General features: G+C 48.0%; 2 protein-coding genes across 2 annotated transcripts; both read right to left on the bottom strand.

Moving 5' to 3' along the window:
* Positions 1–584: 584 nt before the first annotated feature.
* phyhd1 (phytanoyl-CoA dioxygenase domain containing 1) lies at positions 585–4240 on the bottom strand. The gene is made up of 11 exons (XM_037484972.2): positions 4015–4240; positions 3140–3298; positions 2815–2890; positions 2690–2737; positions 2549–2604; positions 2381–2443; positions 2253–2274; positions 2030–2158; positions 1814–1930; positions 1336–1462; positions 585–1141 (listed from the first exon to the last, which is right to left on the bottom strand). The coding sequence occupies exons 1-11, from the start codon at positions 4045–4047 to the stop codon at positions 1093–1095; spliced, it is 879 nt and encodes a 292-aa protein (XP_037340869.2). The 5' UTR covers positions 4048–4240; the 3' UTR covers positions 585–1092.
* Positions 4241–6358: 2118 nt separating this feature from the next.
* lrrc8aa (leucine rich repeat containing 8 VRAC subunit Aa) lies at positions 6359–13863 on the bottom strand. The gene is made up of 3 exons (XM_037484968.2): positions 13701–13863; positions 8880–11007; positions 6359–8113 (listed from the first exon to the last, which is right to left on the bottom strand). The coding sequence occupies exons 2-3, from the start codon at positions 10995–10997 to the stop codon at positions 7838–7840; spliced, it is 2394 nt and encodes a 797-aa protein (XP_037340865.2). The 5' UTR covers positions 10998–11007; positions 13701–13863; the 3' UTR covers positions 6359–7837.
* Between the last annotated feature and the right edge of the window lie 685 nt (positions 13864–14548).

The following is a 14548-nucleotide window of genomic DNA, read 5'->3' as shown; positions in this document are numbered from 1 at the left end:
GTTGTTGTGAGAACATGTCGCCTCCTCCCCGATGGCAATACGAACAACTTACTGCTGAAGATATTTGCCTTAAGAAGTATATTTTCTATCATACATCACCTACTATTGTGGATGAAAGCATGGCGGCCCGACTCGCCCCTTCTTTATGAAGGGCGGATTCATGCTTCACTAGGGCAGAAACTCACTATGCTCTGCATGACACTAATGTGGAATTCAGTACTGTAACATGTGTCCTAAAGTGTATTTTAGTTAGGACCCCTTAAAAAGGTCAAATTAATATATACATTTCCTTGTGAGACTGAGCCGTCAAAAATGCATATTTTGAGTCTGAATATGTTTTGGGCCAAAAATGAGGAGCATTTCCTTATAGCATCTTCTGCAATAATTGATCATTGAATATTGGCTCGACAGAAATCTCCACAAATGTTGTCTGGTTTCATGTCGTCATTCTTGGGTGAGAATGAACTACAGCCTTAATATCTACATTTATCTTTAAGAGTTCTTTCGCTATATTATGTTGTATCAATTTATCAGCATGTTCCTACTAGTATGTCGTTTTTACTATTGTTCTTACATTTAAAAAAAAATGTAATATTGCATGTTGAGTGCATCAGAGAAGAAAGATGAAATTGAGTCAATTTGTTTAACCTGTATTTATTGACATGTGTTTTATTATTTTGGTTTGATTTTTGAAATGAACATAAAATGTTTCGATATTGTAGTTGACGATCATTGATACATTTCTATTCAAGGTATTTTGATTATGAACATACTTGAAAATAATGCTTACTGTTGTCTGTAAAAAGGAATCTGCCATCTTGTTTTGACTTTAAAAAAAATGACAATGTTTAATAAAAGTTGTATTGTCTCATTAAAAATGAATCAAAACGTTTTTCCAATGTATTAAAACGTCTCATTTTAAAAACAATCACAGATGTTGTGTAGTTGCCATGAACCCAGTCTTTTTAAAGTTTGAATTTCACCAAGCTACACACCCATGGGAGCACATGTTCCACGGTTAAGACGAGTTCACGAGGAGAGAAAGAATCTTGTGTTTCTCCGTGAACCGCAGCACCCAAAAACACACAGCCTTCACTTTGTGTAGAGCGGCGGGAAAGGAAGCTCCTCGGTGGGTTGCAACCTTTTAAAAGACCAAAGAGATGAAAATAACTCGCGAGACGCAACGCAATCGTCGCCTTACAAACGGACAGAATCCACACACCGTAAAACCCCCGCCCTGCGGCTCGTGGTCCCTTTTTTATAGCGACGTGTTTCCCTCCCACACACCGTTTGTTACTGGGAGAGTTGGATTTAGCGTCATCCTACAAGCCTCACCAGTTGTCGGGGCTCCAGCGGGCGTCCTGGCCCTCCATCAGGTGGAAGGTGTAGACGTGGCGGGAGTCCTCCGAGGTGTTTTCAGCACTGCGATGCACCACCTGCCCGTGGATCAGGACCGCACCACCTGGACACGTGAATCCAATCGGTTGCTCAGTCTATAAAATGTGTGACTGCTGACAAATGGTTTGGCATCTTTTGCCGCATTAAGTTGAGGATTAGGTTGATTCCTGAGAGGAATAGGTTTACGTTTTGGCCCAGGTAACAAAAAACAGCTCCTCTAAAAGTCAATAATTGACATGAATCCCATTTGTTTCAATTAGAGCAGAGTGAATGTTTCTCACGTGATGTTTTCATGTTAGCTGGACTATTCCTTTAAATCACTATTTGTTTCCTAGTAAATGCACATTGTGCGTTTTATGCTTTGAGGGAATTATCACCAAACACAACCTCGGCCCCCAAAAGATTGGTGAATTACCTTTTTTAACCGGTACAGCGATGAACTTCCCGTCGTCGTAGTCCTGCTCGCGCCCCGTGAAGTCCGTCAGCGGGAAGGAGCCCTTTGGCGTACGCACCATGCGGCGGGAAACGCCACCTGGGGCAAAGCAACGATTCAACACACAACAACACACACACACTATGAAAGAGAAGCTGAGCTGTGCACGTGAGGGTTTGGGTTTGGGTTGTGCGTTACTGTTGTGCGAGCCCGGGATGAACCACAGGCAGCCGTTGTTAACGGTGGCGTCTTGCAGCGCGATCCAGAGGCCCACGACTTTGCCCAGAGGCTCCGTGTACAGGAATGTGGCGTCTTGATGCGGCACCACTGAAACGAGGCGAGGACGGTTCACCGAAAAGACGTTTCGCGTACAGACTGCAGAAGCCTTTTTTTTTTTTAAACGATCTGCCCGTTTTCTCACCTTCTCCACCAAACCCCGGTTGCTGGAGGAGTGAGATGAAGAATAGAAGAAGAAAAAAAAAAAGAAAAAAAGGTATCATATCTGGACCTGAACTTCCATCAATAGCGTGCGACATCATGTGACGCTACCTTGAAAATGAACATGCTCTGCAGGACCACAGGACTCACGAGGCCCAGCTTCTTCGCTATGCCCTGGGAAAACAGACAGGTGTGAAGGGGGGGTGGGGGAGGGGGGGGGGGGGGTTCTGTGAGTCAGTGCATCCTCCTTCTCGGAAACCAGCTCGACACATCACTCACCTGCACTTTGGCTGAATGCGTAACTTCCTTGTACAGCGGCTCGTAGGCGTGCAGCGCTAAAAAAAGAAGGAAAAATGAGGGATGAGTCGTGATGTTGTGGAAAGCTTTGGAAAGACGTTGTTGGACGACTGCACCACTCACCGTGTCCGACTTTATTCAGGGACCGCTGTTTCGGGATGAGGAATTCACCTGCAAGGCAGGAAGTGCTCAAACCTCATTCGGCAGCATTTTGTAATATGAAGAAAAAATAAATAAACAGAGCCCACCTTTGTCGTCAAAAACCCCCTTCTCAAAGAAAAAGCGGATCTTGTCTCCGCTGGTGATGAAATAATCTGCATTTCCCTGCAAAACAAAGAGGGGAGGGAGGGGGGGGGGGGTCCATTAGCCTGAAGGGACACCAAGCCGGGGAGAGATAAGGCACCTTAAAGGCTGAACCTGAACGGGAAGCTTACCTGCATCTGTCAGGGCAACAGGACGGAAAGCATGTGAATAGAGAGATGTGACGGGATGAAACCTTAACGATGGTTTCAAATGAACCTCTCGCCCCCATCTCCCCCCCCCCCCCCCGGGCGCCGTGACGCTTGGGCTCACCTGTGCCTTGAGCTGCTCTTCTTGATGGGTGGAGAAGGTGGTGCGGCAGTGCTCCGGGACGTCCATGCCGTCCACTATCTCCGCCATGCGTTGCCTCAGCTCGTCGCACTCCCGGGACGTCAGCAGCCCGTCCAGAACCACGTAGCCGTCCTCCGCGTACTTTAACAAGCAGGGAGGAGAGGACGTCAAAGTCGGATGCTGTCTATTGACACTACAGCAACTAACAGTTTATTACTTAAGTCATCTGCCTAATAATTTGCTTGATTCATTGTTTGTGCATAAAATAGTCAAAGTATGCTGAAAAAACAGATCAATGCAGTAATAAGACGGTTTTTGTCATATTAATAAAATGATTGGATTGTTGCCATTGACTGGCTAATCAAATGATGTCTCACCAGCATTCACAGAAACATTTTAGTGGAGGCATCTTTGAACCCTATCTGGGGTTGAATTGACACGTACATTGATTACATAATTACGTAATACTCTATGACTGTAGACTTTGAAGCACCCTCTGCTCCTGAAAGGCTCCCCACTGTTAAACTTGCTGTTCTGGTAAAGAGTCTCCTTAAGGCACAAAACCTCTTTTCAAGAGGAAGTTCTGCACGATCACACATTTAACAAGCCACTTGTGCCTGCAGGTTATGTAATGAGTATTTGTTTTAAACTGCGTGAAAAATAAGTAACGTCACAGTGGAGCTGAACAAATAAAGCTCTGCACAGGGCAGAGTGTTGCAGCTATGTTCTAACATTACACGCTTGTTAAGGATATGTAAATATATACGTTACATGCATGCATATGTATTTTACGTAAGTGCAGTGGAAGCATACAGCTAACAGTAGCCTTTACTTTGTTTTTTTTAATTCAACCTCACCTTCTGCACATCGCGATCCGTCATGAAGTCCATGGTTGAGTGTTCGGGTCCAGTTCCCGGAAAAGATCCGATGGTGAGACGGTGCTTTCCGACCACGTGACACGTCGTAATCAAATAATGCTTAACCCAGCAGGAAGGCGAATTAAAGGATTTGTGACTTTTAACTTTTTCGTTGCGACCATAGACATATATAAAGGCGAGATGTCTCGTCCGCGTTGCCGGCCAACGGAGTCGAACGTCCGCACGTGGCCGCCATCTTGGTTCAGTCAGCTCGCTCAGCCATAACATTGCGTTTATAGTGTACTTTTTTCAAACTACATATCTGACGTTTATGACAAACCAAACCGTTTATAATCGGTTGAAAATTGACAACGTTATTATTATTTAAAGAACATGGGCCACTACCAACACAATGTTATGGGTGAGCGAGCTGACTGTACCAAGATGGCCGCCATGTGCGGGCGTTCTAGACATCGAGCCTTTATATATATACATATCTCTATGTTTGCGACGCTTTGGGGCCGGGAGAGGCTGCTCGGGGTGGTGTAGTAACTCAGCGTGGCCTCTAGGTGTCGCTTATGTCGTTGCTGTAAATCGTCTTATGTGGGAATTAATTACAGATTAAGCACAGCGCCTCCACGTGGTCACTTCGGCTCATTGACCAGTCCCTTTATTCGGGTATTTACATTTCGTGCTACTAAATATTTACTATGTAGAATGTTTTTTAACCTTTATTTTTTGGCACCAATTTATTTGATTTTTACAAAGAAAAATATACATTGCAATATATCAAAACACCTGAGTAGATTTTCAGATAAAAAAAAAAAAAAAAAATAGTAACACCCTTTGCAACCAGATTTAGTGTTAAGTGTTTATTTCAATATCACGTGTCAGAGAAGTACAAAAAGTCGAGCGTGAACATTAGGAAATAAGAGTTCAGTTGTCCGCGTAAAAAGCCAGCGTTCAGTCCGCCCGGCAACACTTGATTAATGAAGGCCTTGTACATTCAGACGGTGCAGATAAAACCCAGTCTGTCCATCCAGGTCCCCCATGACTTTGAGCAGTGATTTCTGCTCGGCGGTTGATTGGGTGGCTCGAGTACGGCTGTAATGCACTTCTTTTGGGGGGGGGGGGGGGGGGGTTATTTGAGTGAAATGGTACGAATACAATAGGGTGCAGATTATCTCACGTCAGTCTTCAGTTTGTTAGATCGTCACGTGATCAGTCATTCCCTGTTTTTCGTTTTTTGTGGAAAGGAGAAAATCAGCATCTCAAACTGACTGCTTCGGATCCAGATGTGTCGACCACATGTAAGAACAGCACCAGTTCACACGTACTTAAGGCAAACTTAAACATGAATACAGACCATTTTCCATGGATCACACTTTAAATAAATTCAGGACGAGCAACATAGCAAAGAAAAATAAGTTTTTTTTGGTGCATTTGCACAGAATAAAACAAAAACGTACGCATTCATGGAAGTGATTCAGGTTGTTTCAATGAGAACGCCGCGCCCCTTCTGCTGCGACACTAATAATAGCGCCCGCATGAGAGTTTTGAAAGCAACCAAAGGGGCGTTTTATGAGTCACTAAAAAAAACGTCCGTTCCCCCCCCCTCCGGTGACCCAGGCCTCGACCTTCACAGACCCACTGGCGCTGACGTGCAGTAAAAGGGAGTCTGGGTGCAGGCATTTCTTGTGACTGAGGGAGGCGACTGTTCTCCGAGCTTTTCCCACGTCAGAAAAAACTGAAGAAGAAGACGTTTGAGGATACGAATCCAAACGTGAGCTCAGACGCAAGCAGCGTATCTTCATTTTAGCCAATCTGCGGTCCGGATGACGTATCCATGGCACTCTTAAGCTTTCAAGGGGGGGAAATATACTATAAGCGTTGTACTTAGGATGCGTTTGGGGCAAATTCAAAACGTATATTGAGCAGTGATCATCGAAACCTGACACAATAACTGACATGAGGCACACTGCAGGACCGAGATCATCAGTGTCAGCAGCACCGCACTGCGCCAACCGTGTTACTGTATCGAGTTTACTCCGGAATGACGTACGAGTCGTCCTGCAACAAGGCAGCTAGAAGAACTACACACACACACACACACACACTGTATATTTGGTGTTCATTGTTTGGCATCACACAGTTCACGATCTTCAGACTTTTGTGTGTAAAAAAAACTGGTTTTGGCAGCTTCTTGGCAACCCGAGTGCTAACACGCCGCGCTAACCAGAGTTAATGCTCCAACCGAGAAGCTGAGAGTTTTTCTGGTGTCACTTTTGTCCCTTTCTCTCCTCCTCCCCCCCCTCCTCCTCCTCCTCCCTCCTCGTCCTCCTCCTCCATTCCTGCGACCTTTGCATCCATCTTTAAAAACAGGGTTGCTAGTCAACACGTTGAAGATTGAAGGCTCTTCTTTCACAGGAGCAATTTCCTCTGGATTGAGCCGGGCCGAACAAAAGGTGCGATTGTGTTTTTACAGTGAAGCTTTCCTTTAAAAAAAAAAAAAAAAAAAGACACAGCTGCTGACAATACGTCCGCGTACCGTACGTCTGATCGGTGGGACACAAGCGCACTACTGCAGTACTTTATACGACGCACGGGGGAAATGAAAAAAGGAAAAGAGTCATGAACGTGATGTTTGTGATCGTTACGAGGGCTTTCGGCTTGTAAAAGATAAGGCCTTATTAGCAACAAGAGGCCTGGCCGGAGTGAACGTAGGAGGGTAGGGGGGGAGGGGGGGGTTAACTCCAAACGATGCTATTAAATCTTAACAAGAAAAGCGTTTCAAGCAGACATGGCGCGTTGCACTCATTTGCAACGTGAATGTGGACCGGTTTCCTGCACTTTGCGATTTCCTGTTGGTTTCTCCCCCCCCCAGGTTCGCTCGTGAAGGGGGAAAAAACATTTTTGAAAAAATGGGAAAAAAAAATAGCTGACGTGTGTCCAGTTTACTCTGCAGAACACTGATGACAGCTGGGCACTCCCGTCATCCCAGTGGTTGACAGACATCTCCTTACTGATTGGCTACTGGACCCCGTGGCTTTAAGGGAGGGACGGAAACGCTGTCCTGGTGTTACGCGGCACAAGCAGCTTGATACAAACAAATAAATGGCAGCATTTAAACAACAAAAAACAAAAAAAAGTACCAAATGATGTACCTTGAAGTTTCAACAGGCCAAACCTGATCCAAAGCACATCACACAGACTTAATAAGACACACCAGTAATAAAGGTAAAGACTAAAAAATACATGATGGTCAGCGACGCAAAGCGTTTAAAAAAAAAAAAAAAAAGCCGTAAAAATGGTGCATTTCTCCACTGCAGCTCCCATTGAGCCAGGAGAGCGGGCTCCTCACGGGGCGCCGTTACAAACTTTCGTGCACTTCGACGATCCTCATCAGAGTCGCGTTGTTCTCGTAAAAAAGAGCCTCGAAGAAAACAACAGGGGGCCCCCGTCTTTCACGCCACAAAACTCACTAGAACGAATCTAGTCAGAGATCTGAAGACGTTCTGAGGGCGCAACAACAAAACGGCATTGTGATAATGTCCCAAAGGCCAGAGGTTGAACAGCAGCTTCCTTTGTACATTCAGCTCTCGTGTGTGCGTGTGTGTGTGTGTGTGTGTGAGCGTATTCCACATCGGCTTCTTGCGCCCACGCAGCTGCTGTATCTCATACACCAGGATGATATTACGGATAAGCCACATTCCTTTGATCCCTGGAGTTCCTTGAAAGCCGACCGGTCCTTTTTGCTTTTGACGTGACGACCCCCCCAACCCCCCCCACGCCCGCGCCCCGCGCCGCAGGGCGAGGTCCCGGCTCAGGCCTGCTCCTTGTCGGCCCTCCACAGCTGCTCTTTGACCTCCGGCGGCAGCGTGTTGAACAGGTCCTCCTCCACCACCAGGCTGCTCCTCTTCAGCAGGCGGCACTCGCCGAGCTCCACGGGGAGACACTCCAGGCGGTTCCCCCGGAGCTCCAGCTGGGTCAGCGCCGTCAGCTCCCCGAAGCGCGACGGCAGCGTCCGCAGGCAGTTGTTCCCCAGGTTCAGAGTGCGCAGCTTCTTGCACTTGAAGAGCTCCGGGGGCAACGTCTCGATCTGAGGTTCAAGGGGGAGACAGAATATGAGAGAAAATGAGTTAAAAGAGCATCAAGACGAAGATCAAGTAAAAAGAAAATGTAGAAAAAAGGGATTCAAAAAAGGGGTTTTTGTGTTCTTTTTACAACTCCACGTTTGTCTCGTGACAAGTTCTATTCATTGATGGCCAGAGACACAATCACAGTATTACATAAATCACTTGAATTGTTAACGTGTGATTCAGGCAGCAGGGAGCCTCAGTTTAATTAAGCTATTTCCAGCTGCACACAAACCCGCTGGAACCGGCTACAAGAGAACAACCACAAGAGTGAGCACAGTAAAAAAAAAAAAAAAAGGGCAGTAATAGCATCCTTTACTGAAAAACACATGGTGCTCAATGAAAAACAGCCTTTTCAGGAGAGAATATCACATTGTAAGGTTGCTACATCGGGAGTAACATAAACAACATTTTGTTTGGGGCGGAAATGTTCCACTTTGCCCCCAAAGCCAAACTGACTAACCCGGCCATGACAGGAGGCCATCTGGCACAGCCCTCGTTCAGGCTAATTATCTATCAAACAACGTCCTAAAACGAAGCCGCCGAGGGCTCACGTTCAAAGTGAGAGGTTTACTTCTCGGGAAGTCGACTAGTCCGACTCGGGTTCTTGTCAGAGAGAAACCCGGGTTTGGAGGGGGAAGAGGGAACCTAAACGATGCACATATGGTACATTAAAGAAAAGGTCAAATCTCTCACACACACACACACACACAAACGGGAGGTTCTCACCCGGTTCGCAGTCACGGCGAAGTACTGCAGGTTCTGGAGGAAGCCGACGTCGGCGTGGATGCTCGTCAGGTTGTTGTGACTCAGGTCCAAGAAGCGCAGCTTGCGGCAGAAGAAGAGCTGACTGGGGATCTTCTCAATCTTGTTCCTGTTCAGGTACAGCCGCTCCATGTGGGTGAGCGTGCCGATCTGAATGGGGATGTAGGCGATCTGGTTGTACCACAGCTTCAGGCACACCAGCCGGTGCAGGTGCTGGAAGCTGATGATCTCCTCGATGGTCTTCAGGTTGTTGTCCTTCAGGTCGATCTCCTGCAGGTTGTGCAGGCTGAAGATGGAGTGGGGGATACGCTCCAGGTCGCAGCGGACCAGCTCCAGCTCCGTCAGGTTGACCATCTTCTTCAGGCTGTTGAGCACCATCAGCTTGGTGCCCTCGTTATTGACGGAGAGCTTCTGGAGGTGCACGCCCACGTCCGTCACCACCTGCGGCAGCTTGGTGAGGTTGCTCTTCAGGCGCAGCACTTTGAGCCTCTTGAGCTCCCGGAGGCCGTCGATGACGATGTATCGGTTGTTCTCGGCGCTCAGGTTCCCGGTGAGGTGCAGCTCGCTCAGGTTCTTCAGGCTGTAGATCCACAGCGGGATCTCCTTGATGTCCGTGAACTTGATGTGAAGGGACTTCAGGTTCTCCCGGAGGAAGGCCAGAGCCGGCGCCTCGATCTTCGCCGGCGTGTGGTACAGCCACATCTCCCTCAGGCTGGAGAGCTGGGCGATGATCGGCGGGACGGTCACGTCGGGGATGAGCTCCAGCTTGAGCACCTCCAGCTCCACCAGGTCGAACACCGTGTCCGGGATGCCGCTGAGCATGAACAGGTGCAGCTCCAGCTTCTCCTGGGAGTTCTTGGTGATGCGCTGCCGCAGCTTCTCCAGCGTCCACTCGTTGTTCAGGTTCAGCTGCCTCAGCTTGTTCTCGCTCACCTCGGAGAGGAACACGGCGAAGCGCTTGGAGTACAGCGGGTCGTACTGGTCGATCATGTGCAGCATGAAGGCGAAGTCGTTCTTCAGGTCGGGGATGTCGCTGTAGCTGCTCTCCTCGCGGATGGCCTCGAAGGAGTAGCGCTTGAGGGAGCGGCTGACCATCCAGCACAGCGTGTACATGCAGATGAGCCCGTAGACCCCCACCAAGCTGATGTAGAAACAGGCCAGGATCTTGAAGAGCGTGGCGAGCGGGTGGGCGCAGTAGAAGGTGCTGTACCCGGTGAGCTTCTGAATGTTCACCGTGCACACCACGCTGAAGCGGATGTAGCGCACGTAGTAGGCGGTGTAGCTGATGATCAGCACGAACTTGATGACCTTGATGATGGTCTGCCGTATGTAGAGGCGGTACACGATGTCGCCCTCCTCCACGTGGATCCGGAACTTCTTCACCTTCTCAAACAGGGCCTTGGCCTGCTCCCCTTCCTTCTTGTCCAGGACGCCGGTCTCCGAGCGGTCGATGATGCCCTGCTCGATCCTGGACTTTGTCCGCTGGAGCATGGGCAGGCTGGCCTCCACGTCCTCGCTCACGCCCGACGCCTTCTTGTCCGTCGAGCCGTTGGTCTTCCCGGGGGGCTTGGGGTCGCTCTCCTCCACCACCGTCTCGGACAGGGCCCTGGTGGTCCACGGCGAGTCGAAGCACTTGAGGAGGATGGAGACAAAGTGCTCCAGCTTGGAGCTCGTGCGGGGGAACTTGAACCAGAAGTTGCTGCAGGCCAGGAAGATGAGCGTGTGGAGCAGCACCAGGTAGGGGAAATACTTGGCGAACCAGTGCAGCTTGTTCTCGTAGCACACGGCGTCGACGTAGTTGTACTGGTGGCGGTCGAGGTCGTACTTGATGCCCTGGGGCTCCGGCGGGTAGGCGGCGCTCGCGTTGGGGAACGCGGGCATGGTCTCGCAGGACTTGTTCACCACCCACTTGCAAGGCAGGCAGATCATCTTGTCCTGCGTGACCTGCAGCGTGCCGCCGAACACGGCGATCATCAGCATGATGACGGAGATGTAGTCGGTGAAAACGTCCCACCACGGCTTCAGGATGCGGTACGCCGGCTGGCAGTCGGCGAAGTACCGGAGCTCTGTGATGGGAATCATGATGGTTGATCTAGAAGAAGAGAGAAAACACAATACGATGTTTTTTGGGGCGGGGGGGGGGGGGGGGAAGCGCTGCGAGAACAGATCACGCTCTTGCGGTTCAGAGACTGCAGAGCAGGCTGGATGTAGAATATACGCAGGTCCTTGCACAGTTCACTCGTGTTCAAGCGCGTTTCATAATTCATCTCCCGAGGCGCAGGGACGCGTCGGCACCAAACGCACTCGGAACGCGCGCCGACACGTGGCAGCGGCTTCGTCTGAGGACGACGGACTCGAATTCATCCGTTCAGATATCCGCTCTGGGTGCAAATCACCAATGGCTTTTTGGAAAGAAAAATAAAAAAAACCCACACAAAATGGGAATGATCAGCAATCTCGTCTAAATGGAAGTGATACTAAAATCCAACCTCAACTGGGCCACTTCCTCACACAAGACATGATGCTGCAAGAAATACAGCAATCCAAGCATTTCTTTACCTATATTGGTTTCTAAGCTCAGTGAAAAAATAATCAACTCTCCAAAATGTGCCTCCCCGTGAGCTCAACTCTCCCCTTACTGACGGGGACACGGATGAAAGAGGATAGCTTTGTTTCATCCAGCTCAAACCAGAACGGCAGTACAGTCGCTGTGGGCCTCCTCTGTGACGCCGCTGCTGCTGCTGCTTTGCTTCACCTCAGACAGCACGGCGTACGCACAGGAACACCATCAACACCTTGTGCGTGGTATTAAAAAAAAATTTTTTTTAAATGAGGAAGCAACCTTTGACATCCAAGCAAAGTGCACGCTCTCCGGTTAAGGATTCGCGGCGCGGCGCCGAGTCCAGAGGGCCACCTGGAGCCGCAGGCGGAGGCCCGTTACTGTGACGCCACTGATAAGATTAAGTCAACTGTAAGGAGAGATTCGCAGACTTCCAGGAAACAAAGTGTCACGGACTGATTTTAATTCAACCGAGGGATATCTGGCGCCCCCCCCCCCCCCCCCCCCAAACCACCACCAGGGGAATACGATGTCTGGATTTAATCACTACCTTAACCATAACCACCATACCTTAAGTTTTGTTTCCCTGAAAAGGCCTGAAAAGACGAGGCTCTGGCACCCGGCTCGGGTGGGGGTGGGACACAAAGAGTCTGTCGACTCGAGCTACCGTCCCACAACGTTAGAGAGAGGAACAAAAGATCTCTCTGAAAAGGAAACGAAGCCGAACTGAGAAATTGGAAATGAGGAAAAAAAAGAAAAGAAAAAAAAGAGAAGCCTGGACTCCGGTGGTGGTCTCCATCCAGCGCCTAAAATAACCGTTAGCCTTGCTGGTCTCTGTGTGTAAATCCTTGCGTAGATTGGCGGCCCGTTTACGGTAAACACATGAACCCACACAAGCCTTTCTGGGATGGGTTCCAGCCCCCCCCCCCCCCCCCTCCCTTTGCAACCCGTAAGAAAAGAAATGGGTTGGAAAAGAAATAGACAGCTAGATGGAAATATTGATGGAAGCCAACGTTCTCTAATTGCCGGCTTGGAGTTTTATTACATTCCATTAGATGATATGCACTTTTTGTCTTCTGTTTGTTCTGTCATGATTCCATCTGCAGAAGACACACACACACACACACGGACCTTCAAAGTCCCCCGACATCAGGCCCACACCGACTTCTTCATTTTACGATGCAGCATGGCTGAGTGGAACTCTTTTCAAGGGTGGGGCACATTTAGGAGGATAAGTTCATGCCATCTGGATGCCAGAGATGTCCACAGCATGCGAGCAATGCTTCACAAGAGTCTCAGAACATGGCTTTCTGAAAACTATATGATCAACGTATTAGTCTGTAAACTCAAAAAAAAAAAAAAAGTTATGAGAAGCAGTTTTGATGAAGCGAAAACATTTTTTAAATGTTACCCATGAGATCAACTTTGAAGGAGCGAACACGAGGTCAGGGATTGCTGTGGCACAAAAATAGTCGGAAATCTGAATTTCGTAACGACACGTGTTGTCATTTGATGTCATGATGTTAAATGTTCACAGTAAATATAAATGAAAAATAAAGCGATTCATGACAATAACAAAACATGGGATATTTCTGCACTTATCTGGCATGTTGGGTCTGTAACACCAGAGAGTGTAGAACCAGGTGTAACTGGTTCTGGCTCACCAAAAAGCTTCTTCAACAAGCGGCCATATAATGGCTTTTGCATGCATATTACATAGAAACTATATATTATAGCACCTGTAGTATTCGATCCAAGATCAAACACAAGGAGGAAAGATTAGGTCACAAAACAAATGCCTGAATTAGCAATGAAAACGTTACAGATCAGACAACTGCGACTGTTGGAGATATTGATCGTAGTTTTGCGTTAGATCCATTGTCGATGAGAAAGAATAATGATTTTGGGTCCACGTTACCTTTCCGGCTTTCGAACAGAATCGTTAACGATACGATGGATAATAATTCATCGGCTGATCCTGTGGGATTTAGGAGGGCGACTGTAACGCAATCTGACATGCACCGACCGTCCCCCACAACGACACACAGCACGCGAGGCGACCGGGAAACGGTGTGTCACACGCCGAGGTCCGGTTCGCCCGCTGCGGCGGCGGAGGAGGAGGAGGAATCCCCCGGTGACCCCCCCGCGGCTATCGAAGCCCGCTTAAAAAAACACTTCAGAAAAATGATTTAACAAAAAAAATTTTTTTTTTAAAACAAGCCCACCTGTTTTAGTAAAGGTGATGTTTCTCGGTTGCGGCGCACGCGGGCGACACATTTCTGTCACGGCTCTCTCGCAGCTGTGGCCGGTAGGACACCGGGCCGAGGCCCCGTACGGTGACGGTGGAGAAAAGCAACTAGGACAAATGAACCGAGTGGGCTGCGTCGGCCGTCACGAGGGCAACTGCTATTGGACGATGGACGAGACGGGCGGAAGTACTCAAAAAAGAGCCGCCGTCAAAATAAAAGCACGGTGGTGGGAGGGCAAAGTGTGTTTATTTTATAGAATTAAATTAAATGAAAGATTTGACATAATTTGTATGATCGTCCCTTTTTTATGTGCTTTTCATTGTATGTTTTTTTCTCCTATTGTGGCAATGTGTGGTTTGTTTTCCTTGTTTCAAAGAATTTTAGGCCACGTTGCTCAGATCCCCTATTGATTTGTAAGAAAAAGTACATAGAAACCTAGTCTGAAAATAATGTTACTCAAATCTTGAATTTAAAATGTGACTTCATGAGAATTACAGAAGTATACAATACTTAAAGGTATCAATTTTACAGAGTGGCTCTATTCCCACTCTTATACCAATATAGAATATTCTAATAACTAATATGCGTCATCTTGACATTGCTTTATTACAATCAGTAGCAGAGGATTATTACATCTAAAACTGCAGGCGGACTCACCACAGAGGCACAAGGAGATGTCAGCCATATGTTGTTGTTTTTTCAAAATACAGTCTGATGGTTGAGAAGAGAACAGTAGAACATGTAGTTGAATCGGATTAGCCTACTTGTTATTACCTCGAATTTGTAGGCAACCAAATTACAGTTCTTGAGAACAGGTACATGAA

Source organism: Pungitius pungitius, chromosome 18 (assembly GCF_949316345.1).
Source record: "Pungitius pungitius chromosome 18, fPunPun2.1, whole genome shotgun sequence".
NCBI lineage: Eukaryota > Metazoa > Chordata > Actinopteri > Perciformes > Gasterosteidae > Pungitius > Pungitius pungitius.
Note: the sequence above shows the minus strand (reverse complement) of the source record. Positions and strands in the feature narration are given on the sequence as shown.

Excerpts from the sequence above, each read along its gene's own strand:
- phyhd1 (XM_037484972.2), bottom strand. The coding sequence starts at position 4,047 with ATGGACTTCATGACGGATCGCGATGTGCAGAAG. Across the intron at positions 2,159-2,252 it reads ACCGGGGTTTGGTGGAGAAG|TGGTGCCGCATCAAGACGCC; the intron begins GTGAGAAAACGG and ends GCCTCGTTTCAG. Across the intron at positions 1,463-1,813 it reads CGCTGTACCGGTTAAAAAAG|GTGGTGCGGTCCTGATCCAC; the intron begins GTAATTCACCAA and ends TCACGTGTCCAG.
- lrrc8aa (XM_037484968.2), bottom strand. The coding sequence starts at position 10,997 with ATGATTCCCATCACAGAGCTCCGGTACTTCGCCGACTGCCAGCCGGCG. Across the intron at positions 8,114-8,879 it reads TCGCCGTGACTGCGAACCGG|ATCGAGACGTTGCCCCCGGA; the intron begins GTGAGAACCTCC and ends CTTGAACCTCAG.